Below are 23,528 nucleotides of genomic sequence, written 5' to 3'. Positions count from 1 at the left end.
TGATAACAACAACAAAAAAGGTATGAACAATTAAAGCTTTCTCAGGTGTAGATCTATTTCTATGTCCAAGATTACTTAAAACAACAGAGCACACAATCAAACCAAGAAATGAGATGATAATGTCATGGCCTCACAAGTCTTTAATCTCTTTGCCACAATTTTCAACTACATTTCCACTTCTGTCATGCAATGGACTGGTGCTGTAATGTATTCAGATTTTATGCATGCTTAAAGTTCACAAAAGTTGCCCTTACCAACCACAAAGCTCGCCAGAGGCTTGCCCTACCTACAGCAACAACTATATGAATTCCTGACCATGGAACTTATCATGGAGGGAACAGGTGAATGAAATGCTATGTTACTAGGCTGTAGGAAAAGAAACATCCATAAAATTTAATATATTACAGAAATTGTCTATTCAAGAAGAGGAAGAGGAATGATGGATTCAGTTCAATACGTGGAATCCACCCTACATACATTAGTTGTTGCTACATGTACATGAATGTCGGGTAAGCCTCAGATAAGCTTTCTGGTTTCAGTAGCAACCTTGGTGTTAAAAAAAAAAAAAAAAAAAAATAGGCATAAGATTTGAATGTGTAGGTAAACTGTTCTTTTGTGGCTAGGAACTACAAAATAGAGCTGAAAGAAATGGCAACCTGGAAGGCCTAAAACATGCATGAATTTGGCTACATTAGAGGATCAGACTTCCAAGGATTATTTGAATGGATATCTGAGGCCTATACAGCACCTGTTTAGACAATGGGAGAAATAGCTGGTTGTTGAGTGCCTGAGGTTAGCAGCTGTACACTCTTGGATTGCTTCATGTTTTCACTCATTCGCAAAGCACAGACACAAACACATTCAGTTGCCAAACACAGGAGTACACATTCAAGCCATCTGTAAAATGCGGATGTAATACACAACTCCTACCACTTTCCACCTTCATATATTTTTAAGATGCAGGCAAAAAAGACACATGACATAGACAAAAAAAAAAATGTGATGCCAGTACAAAGATACGAAGCAAGCATAGAAGATTTTGGTCATTTATGCACGAACTGTTTGCAAAGTCCATACAACTGGACTTATCACATTCAACTGAACTTTAGCATGGCTATAGACAATTGTGCTTCACATTTCATAACCTGAATAATAAAGATCACATGAAAAAAAAAAGTGCAATGAAATCATGACATTTACAACCATAAACTATAATCTCCAACTACACATGTAATCATTAATGACCCTCAGAAGCAACTTTTTAATCCGTGTTTTTCTTTGATTATTTTGTAGTTTTTGTTTAGAAAAAGAGAAACTAATGCTCAAGCTCAGCAACTATGAGATGAACAAATATCTTCTATGTAATGCGCACTATCTCCTGCCCTTGGGATATCAACAAGTAAATGTATCTCACAACATATGTGACCGTGCATCACAAAACGAACAGAAAGTCGCACCCCTTGATTTTACGTGAGGTCTCAAAAAAGGTGAAAATGGTCAACCGAGTCCATCTTGATTTGTTCATATTTTCTGAAAGAGCCATTCTTCTTCTACATTATTCTGTAATTTGGGCATCATAACATGAATGGGAAAGTGTGTTTCCAGCAGTATTTCTACAACTCTTTTTTGGAGGATAGTAAAATGATCAGGTATGTTTTAAAGGTCCGTTTTCAGTTCTTAAAATCCTTTTCACACCCTTCACTTTCAAGTCCAATAACTTTTGAAAGGATAATGCTACTGCTTTGAAAGTTGGCATTAATCATAGACAGAATGTGTTCAAAAAACATGCTAAATTTCAGTTTAATCTGATAATATCTTCATTGCTGTTGCTCCGGTGATTTACATCCTGTGTTTTGTCCCTTTCATCGCACAGCTAGCACAGCTTGGTAAAGATTAGCCGCTTGAATAGACTCTGTACTTAGGAGCCTCTTTTCTCAGTTTACACTTTTTCAGAATGTGTGCCTTCTTTCCAGTATTTAGATGGGTTAGGGGAGTCCAATCGAATTGACTTACACACCAATGTAAAGCTTAGAGTCTGCTCTTTCAGAATCTGCCCTTAACTAAAAATCCATGTCTGGCGACTTTTTATTTGTTTTGTGGTGCAGGGTCACATATGGTACAGACAAGTCTCATGGCAGATAAACAAAATAGAGACCACTAAAGGGCATCTATAGAACCATCATTTTCAGGTATGTGAAGAACAAAATAACCGCTAAACGTTGGTTCACTATCTTTCACTTTTATTTCTTCTTCTAATATGCCAAACACTAATGTCAGTGTGACATCCTAAACCTATCGAAAGTCCTGGAACATACAGAATACAGACTATGGACATAACAGCAAAATGTATCTGCATACACGCCCTATTCTAAGGCTTAGAAGCAGTTCAAAAACACACATTATGAAAGGTTATGAACTCTCTACTTCTCTAAAAAGAAGGTTCCGTATCCTTGTGGATGGACCCCCTCCCCCATTAAAAAAAAATAAAAAATCCTTTTATGCCACAGGAAATGAAGACACCTGTCTTTTGTTTGAGTTTTTTCTTCAGATATGCAAAAGACTAAAGACATACAACAACAGATCTGTGACAGGCATGAATTTTTAAGCTGAAAATGTTTTGAAAAGGAACAATTCAGGCATAATGAATTAGGTCTGTGGCAGATGCAAATTGAGCAGGGTCTATATTATATGCAATCAAAAGCATCATCCTTTTTTTTCAGCTAACCTACTTATTTAATTGTACAGCACATACGGCTGCTGGACATTTGGTATACCTATCAACAACTGCTGTGCTTGTTTACTGGCAAATTCTGGATTATTTGCATGGTATGCCCACCTGCCAATTTCACACCTCTGTGTCAGTCAGTTTATACACATTCTTCAGTTTTGGTCTGTTTACTGCATTTTTTTTTTTTGCTGTTTTTCTTTAGGGTCCTTACGCATACATTTTTTTAAAGAGTTTGATTACTATGATAATGTAAATTTGAAGGTTTAATCACAGACAACAACAATGACCTTCTATTGTTTTTATTTTGGTATTTTTATAATTATTTCCACTTGCCTTTCAATTTTTTTTTTTTTTATTGCAAACAAATCCATCACATTAATCTACCTCGCTGGTGCATTTACTAATCCTGGCAAGAGTAGAATTTTGTTGTTGTTTTGTTGTTGCGGTTAGCTCCTTTCCCTAATCTCCACATTTTTCCCTTATCTCCACATTTTTCCCTAATCTCCACATTTTCCCCTCCCAATGACCTCCATAGATTCAGACGTAAACATGAGCACACATCAAACACTTTGAAAGAATGAGACACACAAAATGACCCCACATACCTGGAGCTGTTATTGTCAGCAGATCCAATCTCCGTTGTTGCTGTAAACAAAGAAAAAAAAAGACACATATTATTTCTTATTATGCCTAATGTTCTGTTGTTACCATGGACATGATTTGAGACATTTGCATTGCCTTGTACTACTTGATAGTTTATAACATATATTTCTGTTTGTTTGGACCATTAGATTCACTGGCTCAGTTGTAGTGTTGCATTGGATATGTTCTGGAAAGCAGGATACATTCTACTTTGGAATATTCTTCATTACATTGTCATATTGCTGGCACATAAAAATTTACATTTATGTTGTGATGGACTTTTCATCATTGAGGAAAAGAATTTACTTGTTCTTTCAGATGGCAGACAGAAACACAGGATATTTCCAAACAGAAATAGGCATTGATAATCTGTATCTTCCATGAAACATAATACATGTATCTCCAATATTCCAAGATACAATGTAAGGACACTGCACTCACAGCTTAATTGTGCATGATAAATTATCACCAGGGCAATGAAGTCTTTTAGCCAAGCCATCTCATGATACACTCCCAAAATGGACAAGCCACTGTTTGAAAGCAGATTCTTCAAGATTTTCATATTCATGTCAAACTATCTCAAGAGAAAAATTCACACAAACAACAACAACAACAACACATACATTATAGGACAATGGTTTGCATTCTGTACACTGTGTGAAGAACTGGAGGCAATATTACTTATGAAAGATTCTTTGGTAATTGGTCAATGCACTCTCTCTCACACACACACAGTCGGATAATTTCTCCAATGAGCTAAACTAGTTTCATGTCTTGATGTAGCTCACTCTGTGATAACTGACACCATTTATATCAGCAACTACACATCATTCCAGATGATGGTCAGATACGCTACTAATTATGTTGATTGTGCAAATCACCCAAGCTTTCATGCGTAGCTACCCACCTTCCTCCTAAACATCCTGCCCCCTTTGGTAAACTGATAGCCTAGTGACCAGCTACTTAACGACTCCCATACCCCCTTTCAAATTTGTTTCCCCTCCCTGCATGGTTCAGCCAGACCGGCTTGTGGGGGATGGATGGCTGCCCTGATGCACCTTGACAAGCCCCCCTCCGGTAGCGGCCCTCTCCCGTTTCACCCCCAGCCAAGCCCGAACACCATTAGGGAAATTACTGCTAGCCAGAGCGCATCTCGCCTCGCTCTGCCGCCCTTGCTGGCTGCTCCCTGCACAGCCGAGAGATGTGAAGCCCCGTGATGTGATTACACCATACTAACGACATCGTCTCCATCCAAAGGAAGGTAAATAATAATATACAAAGTGGAGGAGAAGGAGAATGAGAGCCAGGCGTGGGATTTAATAGCATCCAGGAGTGACAATACCTCATTTGAAAAATTAACCTGAAAGACTGAAAGATTCTGGCAAGGAACATACTGCTTGCATTAGATGAAAATATAAAACTCACTGGCAGTTTATAGCATGGAGAGGAACACGAGGGACGGCAAGATCACTGCTTAAATTCTCTTGATGAGTTGTAAAGATATCTAAACCAAAAGTGAGCACATTTCCATTGAGTGCTCCTTTCTCCATAAAATCAAGCTTCAAGTCTTTAAATTTGCATGGTTAGTGAAAATTCAGAAAGGCAAATTCTGGTTTTTATCCAAGTCAATGAGATTTGCAACAGATGAAGGGCATAATGTGAAGATTTTTGGAGTAAACACTGCAAATTGGCTATATTAGGGGACACCGACTACTCCCTCTCTCTCTCTCTCTCTTTCTTTCTCTCTTGCAAAAAGAAAGTGAAAAAGTCCATAGAGATCAGTGTCCCCGGTCAATTCAAGCTACACAGACATCCTCTAACACTGATGTATTATTCAAATCACTAGTATTACCTTCCTAATGGACAATTCACAGGTAGCACTGAGTCATGAAATAAATCACTGTCAGCTGCGTGGCTCAAATTACCAAGCGAGCTTGGTACACCTGCACCACTAGTACTACTTAAAAGACAAAAGCAACCGTAAAATAGTGTTGTGGAGATTCAAAAAATGATATAATCGAAAGATTATATCATTTTTTACATCATTATATGTAATTTTGGTTCAAATATAAATTACCACGCGAACTTGGTACACCTGCACCACTAGTACTACTTAAAAGACAAAAGCAACCGTAAAATAGTGTTGTGGAGATTTTAAAAATGATATAATTGAAAGAAATAAAGATAAAAATATGACAAAATGATTACTGGAGAAGATTTGGTTCAAATATGAATTCTATGGACACCAAAATCAAATAATACAGACACTGCTACTAAATGAAAGAAAACTTTCAATTTATCATGATCTAGCAATACTTAACTTCATATCTATCATTCAACATTTATTCCAAAGTGAGGGAACTTTTGTCGCCACATTAATAAGTGCAAAACTGTCAGGTCTGTAAAAGCCTGTCATAGGAATATTAGTATCACAAACTTGAAATACAGACCCTCACACTTTAATTACATTAAACACCCATCCCCACATACAGTAATGTTTCAATTCTATGCACAGTTTTCCAGCATGATCAAAAGTTGTGGCATAATGTACACAAGCCACAGATTACACTGCAGGTCAGATTCAATGAAAGTCAACCATTTAAGTGCTTAACTACCTTTAAATATTTGATAGTCACTCAGAAAATGTTTGAGGACTTATCATTTTGCAACAACAACAGTTTGTGGTAAAGTAGCTCTGTGTCTTATATGCACAAACCAGACACACATACACAAACACAAAATGCTGTATCATCGTATAAATGCCAATCTCTGTGCTACAATATACACCATTGTGAAATGCAGCACAAATGAATTACTTTCTGTTACAGCTTGCTTCAAGCTACTAAATCACTCCAATAAAAACATTCCAGGGTTTTGCTAAGCAAATTAGAAAAACTGCATGTTTTAAACTTTTGAGAACATCTTGAGACAGGGTGCAGATGTACAGTTGAAGGGAACTCTACAATGTCTCAGATACAAACTGTTGACTTGCATATAATTCCTCACAAATTAAGATAGACAGACAGATATACATTTTCATCTCCACTTCATGCTATCTAATGAAGATATGAAATTACACCAAAGAATTTACACATAATGTTGTGTGATCAATGTTTTTATGTGATACTGCACATGGGGAAATATAGAAAAGGTTTTTATATGAGATACAATCTGTGACCATCAACTTTCAGAATCATGCTTTCCTATATCACAGCAATTAAACCAATGAATTAGGTGTGCTAATCTACAACATCAAGATTCTCAAGTTTATGATATTGACAATGCACATAACAATAAACATATATAAATATTATTCATGTGTCAAATACAGGAATCACTCAATATCCAGTAGAGAGAAAAAAGAGTCAAGGAGCATGTTTTCATTGTGCAAGTCCTTTTCATTCATCTTACTCTGATGTGAAACTACCAAGGCCTTCAGCATGTGGTATGTCTGCACAGTGCACAGCCAAGTCAGAGTTCAGCCTGTCTACCATTGTGCATTCAGGAAGAGCACCCCCACTGGCAGAGTTTGTACAGTCTAATCTTGGAGACCTTGCCTTTGAAGGCATTTCTCTCCACTGCATTGTTATTCCTATCACAAACAAACCTGCCTTACATCCCAGACAAAGTTGGCCTATGACCAAGAGCTGGTTTGCAGAACTCTGTTTATCTTGTCCACTCCATCATGAGAATAGTCAGCCATGAAATTAATAGAAAATAATGTATTTATATATAGAAACATATTCATATTGCTTTGCAAAACATTTCCATACACTTCCAGGAATTACTCTCAGGAAGCAAAGTAATTCAACTGTCTTTGATATCTTTTTTTCATACCGGTACATTTGCTTTACTTCGGAGAAGGTTTGCTGGTGTCTGCCTATATGTCTGCTGTGCTGTTTTTATGACAATAATTCTATATTATTCAAGTATGTTGACAAGAACACAACAGTACAACATCACTTCAAGGAAGGATTAATTTTCAGAATTAATTTTCAGAATTTTAGGTTGTCATTCACCAAACATAACTACAGATCCTCATCATATCATGGAAGTGGCATTCACTTGGTGAACAGCCTCAGTTATGTCAAAATTTAAAGTAAGTCTGTATGTTCCACCCCCCCCCCCCCAAAAAAAAAAAAAAAAAAAATAATAATATCACTTACTACAGCTGCTTTGGTGTACTGAAACTTCACACCAATAGATTGTAAACCACAAAATGAAACATTTTTACAGGTGTCAGTTGGAATAATCAAGAAATATGCCTCTTTGGTGATTTAGGTCGGATTTTATGCTGTATATCAGAAGGTTTGAATATATACTGACTGGAATGTCTCAGATACCATACGTGAACGGCAATCACCCTGCACACAAGGCATGCAAGGTGTTATGTACAACAGATAAATAATTCATGAAGGGACTTGTTTTGTTCACGTAATCCCAGCAGGACAAATTCAATGATGAGGCTGGCATATAATTCCCCACTTCACAGGTATGGTATATGGATTAGGGGTTTAGTCCTGCATTGCTGGATGCATAATTGAGGAGCTAACTTTGCGGGGTTGGTGATCGCAGTGCTCTCCTGAAATCATGGTGTCAAATGTGGTGTAGGATGAAGGGAACCCCAAACCCATGCGCTGTGATGAGAAATAGCATGGAGAATGCCTTGTCTCAAGAAACCTAATATGATACTGCAAGTAAATCTTGCAGAATACAAGTACATGTGTTTGTCCAGGTAGATAATAACTTATACATGACAGGAAAAAATACATTAATTTTAAATGTATTCAATCAATCTTGCCCACACAAGAAACAGCATTATTTTAGGAAATTTGCTACTTTTGAAATCAAAACCACATACACTTTGTGTGATATAAAATCAGTATCATGCTTTACTAATGTTTGAATAACATATCATCGCTGGGGCGACAAGACCTCGTATATTACAAAATGTCAAATGTTCAGGAGAGCCAAAAAACATGGCAGCCAAAGCACTATAACAAATGGGATTAGCCTTTCCTTTGACAAGCCGTGGTGCCTTCATTTTTGGGGTAAGACAGCTAGGATTTGGACAGGACATCACTTCACTGATTATCTCACCATCAATCAAAAAAAGTCATTTTCACCAAAATTTCGCGCCAGCGACGTGTCATATTTAACATGTAATTTCTGTGTATCATTAGTCTAATCCTTTATCTGGGATATTTTGCCAAAAACAAAAGAAAAGGTTTCACAGTGCTTTCTGTCCAATGTGTATTTAAAAGAAAAATTCACCAAACTAAACAAATTGATATTGTATTTTAAAAGATAATATCAAGGGACCATATTTTTCCCCTTAATCATTGCGACCATCTTATTTTTGGGTAATTGATGCTTCTGTAACTATCTTTTTCTTGCATTTGATTAGTCAAAAGGAGAATTTTACTCAATCCACATTGATATTTGGCTTTGGTTTTTTGTAAATTAATGTGTGAATTTGGCACTGTTGACTGAGTTATGAATTATCACAGTATGCAGCAGACCTAAGAATTAGCCTGTCTCAAAGAAAGTTATGAAATTCAAGCAGACCAACAGGTCTCCTGCAAGTTACAGTTTTAGAAACTCTTCCTAAACAACACTGACATATTCCAGGTGCTAACTCTATGAAACCTAGGTGTGTCCAACAACAGGCAAATATCTATCTCAGCCAGGATATCCATGAACAAAGTCTGCGCATCTATCTGTAGTGGAGCGGCTGGCAGTAACCAGTCTACCCTTGACTCAAGGTCACAGTGAAAAACTTTTCATTAGGGGCACGATTAGATGAAATGCAGAGTGGCAGAGAACACAGCCACAGCTCACGATCCGCACCGGTTGCAGACTCAAGGTCGCTTGACAAAAGTTAATGATTCCATTAACTCAAAATCACACTGACACACACCCTGTACGCTTGAATTGTACATGTGACAAGAATAGCCACAATGCTGATGAAGGGGATTCAATGTACCTCTACACCAATACAGCATCAACTACAGCTCAAATCCCCATCCCATTTTTATCTTTAATTATTCTATATGAATAATGACGGCAGAGTTGGGCCTGAGAGCCAGACACAACAGATACCAATTTTGTGAGATCCTGCAGTAATTGATATTGTTCGAGCAACAAGTGGCTGGTAGCATAATCTCCCTACGTACACCATTAGAGAAATTAATTGTGTACCATGCATCCCATAGCACGACTTCCGGTTACACTACCACCCACTGTCCTTTGTCTCTGCATTACACGATTTCCCTTCATCAGCAGCATCCTAGAAATGCATTCTGTAAATGATAAGGTGTTCCCTCAATCTCTCAGACATCGATCGACTGATATTTGTGATGGTTCATTTGCTGTAAATCTAAGCAGTCAAGTACAAATACCTGTGCCAATAGGTAATGGAAAACCTTACACCTCCCCCTGTCCATTCTGGTGACCTAATGCACATTATTACCACAGTACAAGTCTTGACTACTGTGCATCTATGTAACTACCACTCTGTTTATAAATATGCAAGTACAATGCTTATGCATTAATTTGTACAAGATGAAGGGAAAGCATGGCGCCGTTCACAGTGAACAATTAATCTTAAAGATGGGGAATGCGCTTCGTTCGTGAGTATATCATTCAGTATTTGGTGTAATCTACTCCTTTCTGATCCATATCTATCAAGTTTCAATACTTCTCATCTTTGCATTTGTTATCAATGTGTGTACAAACATGCACAGAAGCTCCTTCATGCACACATAGTCTTTGTGTTATCTCCAATGCATGAAAAGATCAACTGATCAACACTGCCCTATATCAATATTGATAATCTAGTGTGAACAAAGCAAAGCTTGTGGTCATTGTACTTTCATCTGGTTCAAAAATTATACTGAAAAGCACGCACATGCAAAAAAAAAGCAACAACAACAACACACACACACGGGTATCCAGGCACATGTCATTATTGTTATCATGCTTTATTATTCATGAATTTGTGGGGGGTAAAAATTATTCATGTCTCGTCTTTGTTCCATTTTCTCTCTTTCTCTCTCAAAGACACACACATGCACACACACAAACATACAAACACACATACATAATATACAAACACACATTCTCTCTCTCTCTCTCTCTCTCTTTCTCATCCTCTCTCTCTCGTTACCCATTTCTATTTTTTTTTTTTTTTTTTTTTTGATGCACTTTATCCTGTCTCCAGCATTTCTATGGTGTTCCTACACGTCTGTTGCTTGGTTGGTAGTGACATATCATTCTCATTGCCAGACTGTACTGCTGAGATTGATGATAGCAGAGGAGTCAAATGTTGCCATTTTGTTCAGCAAATGCCTGCAAAGTCTCAATTTTATAGACAGCAAGAACAGGCCTTTCTCTTACCCAAACCAAAGTCCCACACACTCTATGAACTGTTTTAATAACCCCCCCCCCCCCCCCCCCATCCATAAAGTCAGGGATGACAAGCATTCAAGTACAACAACAGGTCATGCAACAGCTGCAGTATGCAAGTATGACATTGCATTAAAAAAAGGAAAAAAAAACACCATGAAAAGCACATCACAGAAACTTACCTGAAAAACACATACATAATTGAAACACTGAACAGGTTGCCTGGAATACAGATTGGGTCATTCTTACATAACAGCCCTTTCTTGCATGACTTCCAGCTTTTAACATTTTTTCTCATGTGGAAAATGTCTGGCATCAACATATTTTAGATTATGTCAAATACATTAGATCAAATTACCACTTTTCCTTGATATGAATGGAGAACACTTCCTGAATTTCTCTTAATTTCTACAAATTCAGTCCAAATCCACTTCTATGGAGGTGATCTCTAGGTTACATTTGACAGTGTAACAGTTAAATTCATGTTTAAATACTGTATGTACTGTATACTGCATGGGTAACTTGTACGGCAGCAGAGATGAATGATTGTCAAAAGAAACATGAAATCTTGGGTCCCTTCAAAAAATATGAATTTGATTTGATTTTCTCTTTTTGCATCTTTTGCATTTAGTTATCATTTCTTAAGAGAGCAAATAGTTTTGCTTAAAAGCAATCCGTGAAGTTTTTGTGTTTTTGTTTGGAAAGAAAATAAATGAGAAACCACATAAACCAAAGATGAAATTTTTCAGCTGCCGTCATACTGCATACAATATTTCACATTGTCAGATGTGGAAAAATTTACAGTATACAAAGATTATACCTGACTCTGTAAGAACAGAAAATTTGATATCTAAGTCATATTTCCATTGGTAGAGGGATAAAGAGTGTAAGTGTAGCACAGGACCAAATGCATCATAAAATGAACACTTTCTGCCAAATTTCATTTTGGGTTTTAAGAATGTAACACAGCCTAAACACAAACTGCAAAGACGTTTACTGTATTTTAGAATAAAAACCTAGTTTTTTACATTAAAATGCTCTTGCGAAGTATATACTGAAGTATGTTCTTTCTGACGCACAAACATGGATAACAAACACATTCAACAGCTAAAAAGCATGCACAGACACACAAAGAAAAATGTGTTCAAAGGATTATGCTATCTCTGCGTCATTGACATCTGGGGCCTGTTTTTTAAAGCCTGCTACACACTACACGACCTAAGGTCGTACAACATTCTGACTGTCAGTTTGACGTCATCAAACACCCAAGTGTCAGATCGTAGGTCTAGGTTGCATGACCTGGTCGAAGGGTTTAGCATGTTGAATCTTTTCAAGTGGTTGTGTGTTTGTAGCTAGCTAGAGCTAGCTGCTAGCTGCACATGCACTGTGTGCTAAGTGCGTGGGAGGTAGGTTGCAGGTCCTAAGGTCAGATTGCATAGTGTACATTTGCCAAGTTGCACGACCCAGTCTCATAGTTGGAAGGTCATATGACCTGACGCTATGTATCATGCGGTGGGCTTAAATGTGATAATTGATCCTGAAATCCAGTATAACTCTGACTCACTTAAAGTCAATAGTAAATTTTGATGAACTATAAGTTTCTGTTTTATAAAGAGACTTACAATTGATTTCAGCTTAAAACTGATGGATGTGACTTATAACTGTCTCTACTGAAATAACAATTGTTGGACGAGCCTAGCTTACCAGTTTTACAATTTCTGTGAAGTTACCTGTACTGTACACAGGAGCTGCACATCTTATTCGCTGATGAATGTATCATCAAATGACCCCTCAACTTACTTGCAATCGGCCTTTTATGACTGATTATGTAGAGATAACTTGCGCTATCGATTGTGTCTGGATAGATATCTTACATAAGTCTCGCATGTGACCAGCCTTGGTCTCCCACAGGGGACCATGGGGAACAGTGCTAGTAATAGCACTATAGTTCACAAATTATTGTTACTGAATAGTTGCATAAAAGATGGTACACAAAATACAGTGATTGCCTGATATTGCTGAAGTGTCATAAATCATCCAGAATAAATGGGTCTAAATTGCTCGACCTGTGTTACAGCAGGACTACAACTTCACTACAGTCCATCTTTTCCACATGAGAAATGTTCCTCCCCCCCCCCCCCCCCCCCCCGAGAAAAAGAGGTGGGTTAGTTTTCACCTTCAATATTCATCAAAGCAAATCTATTCCAAGCATTCAGGTAGATGCAAATAGCTACGCAGAATGCACCACAGCACTTCCATTTGTGGGGCCTTAATTCTGCATCCAAACACTTGATATGACACGCACAGCCACCAGTACAAACCCTCAGTGAGGACCAATCCCTACCCTGGAATGGTTAAAATGCTGGGTGCATTCTCAGACATTCTTGGTCTATTTGGGGGGCAAAAAGAAAACAGTGTTAAATATGCACATACATGATTTCTGTGAGGTGTTTTCTTTTATGTCATTCTCTTCTTTCCTTCCAGTGGCAAGCCAGAGCCAAAAAGAAAGAGGTACCAAACAGGTGCACACTTCACAACAACAGAACTCCAAATGCCCACATCCACTGTTTCTCCACACTGAGTGAGGTTAAACAGAAAGAAAAAAAAAAAGAATGATTTTAGTGTTCTTCTATCAAAGTTCTTCTACAATATCAAAGTATTGCATGTCAACATCCTTATTCCAAAGGGCAACCTAAATTTACTGTGGGATATGTGCACATTATGGAAGAAATCTTGCCAGTTCAATTTATTGGACCTTTGCTTTGCTTCCTGAAAGGGCAAGTAGAAAACATTTAAAATATGCTCGTAATAGTCAATACTATCTTTTCTTCTTGAGAATGAAATGTTTTCGTTTTGTCCAAGTGGCCAGTTGTGTCAAAACGAGAGTTTGTTAATACCTTGCCAAAAACCAGTCTGATGATCTCCCCAAAATAAGCTCAACTGATGCAAGTTATTTGCTTGTGATGTACACATTGGCTCTCGAACAATTAACTCTTACTTCACACATCATACATTCATTCATTATGTTTAAGGTTTATTCTTTTATAACACACCATAAACACTGACTCTTGATCTAGGATTAGATCAGATTTCAGTTGATTCTCATTTCCTGTTGCAGTTACCAGTATGAAAGGGACTGTCTGTACCTCTTTGGGTTCTGGTCCATGCTTGGTTCTATAACAGGTGGTGGTTTACGAAACTTTTACCCTGTAAGAAAACATTTTCTCCCAATCGAATGGAAGTAGCAGATGAGAGAAGATCTGGGCAAAAAGAAAAAAAAAGTGTAATAAGAAGAATAACATAATGAGAATGCTGAAATTGTGATCCTTTATAGTGGTTTTCACAGTTTTTGTTTTGTTTTGTTTTGTTTTTTCAAAATGACTGTCCTGAATGCCTGACCATAGTTTGCATATTACTGCCCAGTTATTTTGTACATTCGATGAACAAAAATACAGGGGAGGAATTGTTCTTTGTGTTTTTTTCTTGAATTCCAAGAAATAATTATTCCATCCATCGTGGATGAGATTCTACATCTCATCCATAAATTGTAAGCAGGGAAGACCGGTCTTCCATGAAACTGAGAACCTGGGTTTTGTGTTTGTTTGTTTTTTTTTTTCCACAGCGCAGTAGATCAGACTAAAATCCTCCAGACAACATTACTAATCTAATTACTGACAGGCTGTTGGTACTATTATTCACTTGATATCTATTACATCTATTTTTAGTGAGCTTTGACTAATTTTTTTGCTCTGAGAATTATTCTCTTTGGGGCAGAATTTTCACCTCACATCACGCAAAGACCTGACTGAAGTTGCCTCGTCAGAAGTGTGACTGTGTCTGGACTCAAAGTCCAGAGAAATATGACTGATTATAGGTCAAGGTTTACCAAGTATACCATTTTATGATACATTTGCAGTTTACCAAATATACCAGTTTATGTTACATTTGCAGGGACATAAATATCAAGAACTTATATATAACTTTGAATGTGTAAAAAACAAAGTGGTGGGAAATTTTGTCCCTATAATACCAAATGAGGTTGCACACAATCTGTGCATGGTAAATGATATCAAGCTTCACCCCTGTCACAGCAGGAAGCCCACTATCAGTGCATTGTTGTTGTATGTAATGGGCTAGCAACAAAACCCATGGTATTCACACCACTGTGTCATTATTCATTTTTTCCCACTCTGCCCGGTACTTAGAATTTCACATGATTTGAATTCAGCAGAATCATGACATGCTTTTATTTTTGCACTAGATTATGCGATATACATGAAAATTTCCACTCTTACAGGACTGTAAAAACAGAAATTTTCCTGTGCAGAAAACTTTTGCAAATTTTGCGAGGAACGAAAAGTAAAGGGCACATGAAAGTTTTTGACTCCACAATGCATTGAATGCCAGTGCAGTACTGTACACCATAATGGTTGGCAATTCGTGAAAGTTTCATGCTGCAAAAAAAAAAAAAAAAAAAAAAAAGCTGTTGGCTTCAATTCGCCAATGTTTCTGGTTTTACAGTACAGCTCAATAAGCCTGTCAAGAACCTGGACTGAGTTTTCAGACAAAGCCAAACGGTCAATCAACCATGTGACTGAATTGTTAGACTAATTGGATCTGAGACAGGTATCACGCAAAATATACCACGGCCATGAGATATCTTTTCAGGCTGTCACAGGACTGGCTGGTTGTAACTTCATTAAAGAAAACTTATTAAGAAATCAAAAAATAAAAATAAAAATAAAAATAATTAAAAAAATTAGTTATTAACTAACATTAAAGAAAACTTATTAAGAAAACACTACTATCTCAAGGAGATATGAACTTGTGTCAAAAATGACCACACGTAACGCACTTTTGAAAATCATTGTTTCTTCCCTTCCTCGCAGTCACTTCAGGATAATATGAGAGCAGCCTGTATTCAATAATCAGCCTGTTTCGTGAGATTATTTCATTAATGTGACCAAAGCCATATTAAAAGCTGTCAAATGAAATTGAACTTTGATATTAGCCTATCGCATGCTATAAAGCATCATATCGTCTCTTATTAAACCACAAGGAAACACATTGCCTGCCTAAAATTGAACTTCTGGGCAAACAACATACATCATTTTCTCCACCATTGTTGCGAAAAGCTCTGCGAAAATCACGTCCTTGAGGCACTTTTAAACCTCCCACTTAAAACAATCAGGAGTCAAATTTTCAATACCTGTGAGAGCCTATAGGAAAAGAGAACCTCTACGCCTGATAGTCTACAGACGGACATTTTTCAGACCCCTTGATGTTCACCTATACAGAAACAGCAATCAATATATTAATAGTCAAATGATATGCATGAAATCTATGGCAGTGCAAAACCTTAAAAACATACAGCTTAGTGTAGAATAGAGTATCTTGCTGCAGTCTGGGGATAGAACAGGTTGTCCAGATGGGTTTGTTTATATAGCTCTAGATGGACTGATACCTCAGCCTTTGAGACTGCCTATCTGGGAGACTACCAGCCCAGTTGGAGTATAAAATGTTGATGTTCAACGAGAGGAGACCAGAGCGTCATCCGGCAAGCATATATCATCAGCACACAATGTCCCCCATTGTTTTCAATAAATCAAGGTAATGCATCTATGGCTGGCTGCCAACAAACTTAAAGCAGAATTAATTTGGGAGATGGTACGATGCTTCCGTCGCCTTTCACAGTCAATGCGGCCATGTGGATTTCAAAAATCATGGAGTGGGAGGGGTTCTCAAACAATCAAAATGAAAATTGATCTCTCTACACAATACTTTCCTATTCATGTTACAGTTGTTTCCCAAAGGAACATTTTAGCAGCCATGTACACTCTGAGCAAAAGGGTTTACAAAAAAATAATTATATGTGATACTCATTACAGGTGAGGTCATGAAGAATCAAGTAGACAATCACACGGATGCAAAATAAAATTACAGCTTCTGATCTTGCACAGCTTATAATGAGTTTTCTGTGCATGTGAGTGACATTATTGGGATATCATCAATAGGTGCAATTTACACTTACAAAAATACACAAGTGTCATTCTTTTCAAACATGTGAGGCAGGAGATGACAAAATCAGTTCATTATACCCTAGACAGAGACACTGTACGCCCACAAGAAATTCATTCCATGACATCTAACTTTCATTAACAATGTTATCATCTCTGCAAAAAAAAAAGTATATAAATACATTCTCTCTCTCTCTCTCTCCCTCTCCATCTCTTTTTCTATAATTCAATGTTTCGTGCCCTCAGTTGATCATCTTTTCTCAGATTCATAAAATTTCTATCAAAATCAACCAGCATTGTAAAGTGAAGAAGATATTGATATTTCACAATCAAATTTACATCATTCATACCATACATATAAGTAATGACTTAATGGCCAGTGATTTTCTTTCTTTTTTTTAAACAGTCACTAATCATCTAAGTAAACCAATCTGATCATGAAATTCCTGGATATCAGAGTCCATGTGAATCTCCTTTGTATAATTGTATATCTTATTGTTTGTTTGATATTAGCCTTTAACACCAGAGCATTAATGTATTGGGCTGAAGGTAAATGTGATACTTCATTCTGTAAATTTCAATGCATGCACAAAGTTTGATTGATCTCTGTAAAGTGTGTTTTAAACACTGCATCAGTTAGGGAGAAATGGTTTCATAATTTGAATTGATATTCTCTCATTATCACACAAGTAAATTCTATGTGTTTATAGAGGCAGGCTGGAATAACATTGCTGAAATATTTCCCCTGTCTTACTCTTCAAGATTCTTTCCTAAGTGCTCTCTCTCTCTCTCTCTCTCTCTCTCTCCCTCTCTCTCTGACTCTCTAAGTATGTTGAAATACCTTATTTCTGATGTTTATAGTTTTCCTATGGCTTGTCATCAGATAGAGTGTCAATGTTTTCTACATTTTCTTGATTTCATTATTTTCATATATTTCTGCTCAAATCTGTCACAGACAGTGTTACATTCTTTCATAATCGACAAGTCTTTGTTTTATCCACAAAGATTCATATTAGCCCGTCCTCAACGGGTTAAGTGAAGATGTATTACAACAACACGCATTTCCCATAGACCCCTGCCCGAGTATACTCGGGACTCGTCCTCAACAGGTTAACATACTCATTTCCTCAACGAGAGAAGTAAAAATCGTTTGTCAAAGACCAATACTCTGAATCACTATCAGTGGAGATGACCTGTCTACATGCAATCATGTCTTCCTTGCCTTCGTATCATTAACATTATCATTGTGTTCTTTGTTTTGCTACACTGTCTACTACTTTCTCTTGGCACAGTATTTCCCTTTAAACTAATGCATGTGCTTTGTAAGGAAGCAAGCTATCAAATGCTGTTGACAATCAGCCATTGTCATGCTAGTCTTCCATGCTCATAAGCAAAGCAACAGTCCATGCCCAGCCTGAATAGGTGACAGACAAGTCACATCTGTCAAAATCAGAGCCAATCCAAACGACATTCATCATACTTCTGAGGATGACAGCTTTTTCTTCCATCCCCCAGGCCTTCTCACCCAGCATCATCCATACCCCCTGTCTGACCAGCTCTTCCCTTTCTTTCACTTTTGGTGTTTACGGTTAGCTCTGGGTTTTTTTTTTTTCCCCTTCCTTGTCTTTCAGTGTGTGATCGCAGGAGATAGACACGCGTCGGTCACGGAGCTTCGCACAAGCTTGGCAAGGCAAACACGGAGCGTGGTCACAGCTCTGTGAGCACCCACACTCAGCCCCTTACGCTCCACTGGCCCTCCCACTGTGTGCACCCACACCCCAGCACTTAATTCATTATCTCCCAACGACTCTTCTTCTCGCTCCATCTCTCCCTCTCCCTTTCTCTCTCTCTCTCTCTCTCTCTCTCTCTATCTTTCTTTCTCTGTATTTCTCTCTCCCTGGTCTGTCTCCCTTTGTTCCTCTGTGTTTGGACAATTTTCTCACATTTATTTAAAAAGGTCACCTCTTGAACTAGCTTGTGTAATAATGTGCACAACACGTAGTATAGAGATGTTATAAAAGCACTGTATTCATTGCATACATAAATGATTATTATTATTACTCAAATACAAACAAAAACAAAAAAATCTGCCGTTACCATCCTCTTTTCATTGATTCTTTTTATCCCAATCTTTGAAGTATATTACATTGCTTGTTTTGTTTCATATTTTATATTTACATGTCTGGCTCTTTCCTCTTTCACACACAAAAAAAAATTATTCTTTACAATCGTTAACTTTTTATAAACTTCCTTTTTTCCAATGAAATAGCAATGAATACACTTGTAATACAGATCTTGTAAAAACATCATTATGCAGACAAACAATGTACTACACACACACTAAAAAAAAATTCAAACTTCATTCAATATGAAAAATTGTCTTTTCTCTCCTTCTTCCAAATTTTAACCAGGGCAAAATGAAGTGTAGACTCATATATTCACTACACATATAATAAAAACATAGTCTAATAGAACAATTTAGATAATACTTACTACACAAAGGTGCTTTCAATCAACTGAAATTATCAGAAGTATGCCACATATGATCAGCCCTGGGAACCTGATCTTTGCCTTTCTCTCTCTCTCTCTCTCTCTCTCTCTCTGCTATACCAAGCCTGACTTTAGTTTTCAAACATGTCTGCTTCCCTCTTGACCTTTCTGTGAGGGTTCATATTTTTTTCCTCCCTTTGATTCACTATGATATTGATCCTCTCAATGAGACTATCATGAATGACGTTTTACTATAAATGCCCTTTACAGTAATTGCAAGTATCATAGAAATTGATTTAGTTATTATAACTAGGCTTCCCATTTTTTCTCTATTAATTTCATACTTTCTCTGTCTTTGTCTCTTTTATTTGTTTTTTTTTTTCCCCTTGCTCTACTTTTTTCACCTCATTTACCAGCAGCTGTCGAACTCGTCACATTTGGGTGGACATTCCACATTTTACCCCTCAATTCTCCCCAACGGTATCATCATTTCATTGTACTCCTGCCTGCCTGTCCCATGCTCAGTGCACTATACTACACGTCTGACAAGGCGAGGTTGTGACATCGATATGAGAAAGGGGCTAATTTCATGGATAATGAACTTCAGCATTCATTGCGAGCTCCACTACAGTAGTCAGCTGAAATTAAAAAGCCTATTGAGTCAATGGCAGTAACTCTCATATTTTCCATCAATAATTATGGGACATCCTCTGCAGCTGGCTAATAACATGGTTATCAAAGAAGATAACTGGTCAAGCAACGACAAAACAGTGTCCTATCAGTACTGCTTTCTCCAAAGTCTTGATGTTATGTTGTAATCCACCTTTGTTTTGAAGACTGAACACAGCTTTGTACAACCACATTCAGTTTTTGATCTAGACGACATCCTTTAACACATACTGGATGATGATATTGAGACACATATCGCTACAATACCTATCAATCTAAATTATTAAACATAGACATAAATGTGAAATGTATGGCATTGAAAAATCATGAGAGCAACAGATTTATAAGCAGATATGTAAAGGCTGAGGTGTGAGTTTTCTTCAGTTTGTCTCCCTCTGCAAATGAAATTTGTAAGATCGCAACTGCAGATCTATAATTTTAACAAACATGTTGGAAGAAAAGGAACCACAGGACTCAAACCTGTCATCTACTGCTTTCTAGGTAGCAACACTACCACCAGGCTATCCCTGGTAGCCAGCAGTGGCACATTGAACTTGGAACAAATAGCCAAGGTCCAAAATTTCAACATTGTTTTTTTTTTTTTTAAGTAGTCCAAGGTATTTGTTCCAAGTTCATTGTGTCACTTTCTGCAAAAGGCATTTCAAGGTTTTGTTATGTTTTGATTTTTGTTTTGTTGTTGTTGTTGTTGTTGTTTTTTTTTTTTTTTTTTGTACTGCATGTACCCAAGAGCAGTAAAATGGTAGTCAGCAGATTTTCTCGTTTTGTGCACAAGATAACTGCATATCATATGCAAGTACACTTCAAAGTCATAACACTATTGGTTCACATTATACAGCAGATGGTCTTAAATCATCAATGTCTTTACTGGAAAGTGCAAATAACTCAGGAATTGCATATATTCATGTGCAAAACCTTTGAATATCATATCCACTTCAGCTTGAAAGCAGTACATTAGACATATTGATAAATCAAAAGCAAAACGTACTTGCCAAAAGTGTTTATCTAATGATCTTTGAGTACACTGGGACACAAGCAGTACATATTGGTACCTCTAAACAATCTGGAAATTTTACAGAGAAATGATTGCTGTCAGTAAGACAGACAGGAACCACATATGACTTACGGAATTTGGCTGTGCAAAGAACAAAAAAGAAAAAAAAAGTAATCATAATTTTGTGAACAATATTCAGATGACTTTTCACAGCATCACTTGTCAGTTTCTTATCTCTTGTCCATACTAGCAGTCATTGGGGAAAGCAGAATAGTTGGCTCATCAATCTTTCTATGAGAGGAAGCATATTGTCGCTCTACAGCAATCTGCTCTTCAAATATGTTCATACCACAAGCAGATACAATATGGCTATACACTCCCCACATGCCTCCTTTTCTGTAGCTCTTCACACGTAAATTCCCTCAGAAAAGGGAAAATCAATCCTTTATAATTAATCCTTCACTCCATAAACCAAACACAGAGTTGAATAAGTTTTGTATGCTTCTCTCAAGCATCTTTATTTCTCTATCTATCTATCTATCTATCTATGCTCTCTCTCTCTATCTCTTCACTAATCTATTGCTGGACAGAGATAAAGAGAGCAGGATTTATCTTATCTCCAGATGTCACTAAGATGCTGGAAGTCACTTTATATCTCCATCATCTTGATGCCAGCTAGTCATGTGATTCCAGTAAAATAGGCCAGTACATCTACCAATGATCTCCAAAGATAAACAGAGATGGAGAGACACAGACATTCACGGTACATAGAGAGAGAAAGAGATAGAGTGAGAGACACACATATACACATTTTGTATACACACATGATATAACAAAATACCTCTGTTACTCTTCCTTTCATACTTTTTCTTCCTCTCCCCTTCCATCTCCCTCTCCTTCACAGACAGACAGACAGACACACACACACACACACACACACACACACAGACATGTGATGGAACAAGAGATGAAGTGAAAGACTGAGTGTGGAGTCAATGCACTCTTTCCTCCGTCCTCCGCAATGATCCGAGCGAGACAAAACAAAACATGGCTGGATTGGCGAATGAGTGCTATGCAACGCCGCGGCACCTGTCCTGTGTATTGTTGTTGGGGCATGCACATTTTGTGGGATAATGGCCCTCAGAATAGGACAGGATATCCGCAGAACGGCGCAGTGTGAGTCGTACAGGTGGAACCTGTCATCAGGACAGATCACCATCCTCCGTCTTTTATGTTTGGAGCCCCGTCATATCAAGACTTACTTATGGAAACAAGTCATTCACAAAACTTGTCTAGTAAAAAAAGAAAAAAGAAAAAAAGGACAAAAATATAAGGCAATGGCGTGAGTCTGTATGTGTGTGTGTGTGGGGGGGGGGGAGGAGAGGGGGAGAAAAGTCAGGTGATCAGCTCTTTGTGTCATGAATGCTCCAGTCTGTCCATGAGGTGACCTTTCCAAAACATCTGTATTCATTTGACACCTTGAAGCTTGTAACTTCTCACAAGAAGCATTTTTGTTTTGGGTTTTTTTTTTTTTAAGAAATTATCACAGAGGTTGCCTAGCAACCAAAGTTATCAAGGACTGCAGGGAATGCTGCTGAGCACCAGGATAGCATATACAGCAGGTCCCTCGGAGTGATTCATTTTTGTTATGTTAGGCCTCTGTTATGCTCTGAAGAGAAAACATGAGTAATCCTTCACAACACACTTGACATTTACAGAGCATAGGCAATGATTTAATAGAGAAAACCTCCACAGGTGCATTTTTTATCGTACTGTGTGATGCTGTCTACATCTCATGACTATGGATTAAAACACAATCAGTAAACTGAGCTTGATTTATAACATCAGAGAAAGATAATTTGTGAGTTATTACATTCAGAGGCCAATTACCAGGTAGGGCCTATAGCAAAAGAGCTGAACAAGTGAAAAGTTTTGAAAGATGGGTTGCTGACATACAATATACTACAAGAATGATCAGATTTGTTGAGGTTTATCTCCATATAAATTACACTGTGCCCATACAACTTATGTTTTCAGGTCCTACATGTAAAAGCTACAACAGGGAGTGGTTTTCAAACACAAAAGGTGGCAGTGTGCAGATGAACAGAGTCATTTATCATTATGAGAAAGAAGAAAGACAAAGAATTAAAGAAAAGAAGACATAAAATGGACTGGAACCAGTGATGCAAAAATCCTGAATATCATCTAAAACCCTTGATACCAGACAAAATAACTGGTATCAATAATGAGTCTCTACCTTTATCCATGAGAGACCATCATAATTTTGAGGAGAAAAAGAAAGAGAAATTGGTTTTTCTTTGGGTGTGTGTGCTCTGGAGGGAGTGTGTTGGATCAGGTTCATTTGTCAGTTAATTATAATCAGTAGGATCCCCGCATCAATCATGGGAAGAAAGGAGATTAGGCGGAAGTCTCTCCCGGAAGGAAGCCCTGTGTGGCTGGAGAAATCGCAGCTTGATTCACGGAGCACCGTATCTCATTCTCTTCTCATCACTCTCTCCTTTTCTCTCTCTCTCTCTCCTTTTCTATCTCTCTCTCTCCCCTC

At 37.5% G+C, this 23,528-nt stretch overlaps 1 protein-coding gene across 1 annotated transcript in view; it reads right to left on the bottom strand.

Moving 5' to 3' along the window:
- Positions 1-23,528, bottom strand: part of LOC140236898 (cytosolic carboxypeptidase 6-like) — a 100,253-nt gene that overhangs the window by 38,484 nt on the left and 38,241 nt on the right. The window contains exon 6 of the mRNA XM_072316833.1: positions 3,334-3,373. Coding sequence (XP_072172934.1) covers positions 3,334-3,373 — 40 coding nt within the window. The remainder of the gene's footprint in view (positions 1-3,333; positions 3,374-23,528) is intronic.

The sequence above is a fragment of the Diadema setosum genome, chromosome 13 (assembly GCF_964275005.1).
Source record: "Diadema setosum chromosome 13, eeDiaSeto1, whole genome shotgun sequence".
In the NCBI taxonomy this organism is placed as follows: domain Eukaryota; kingdom Metazoa; phylum Echinodermata; class Echinoidea; order Diadematoida; family Diadematidae; genus Diadema; species Diadema setosum.
The sequence above is the reverse complement of the archived record's forward strand: the minus strand, read 5'-3'. Positions and strand labels throughout refer to the sequence as shown.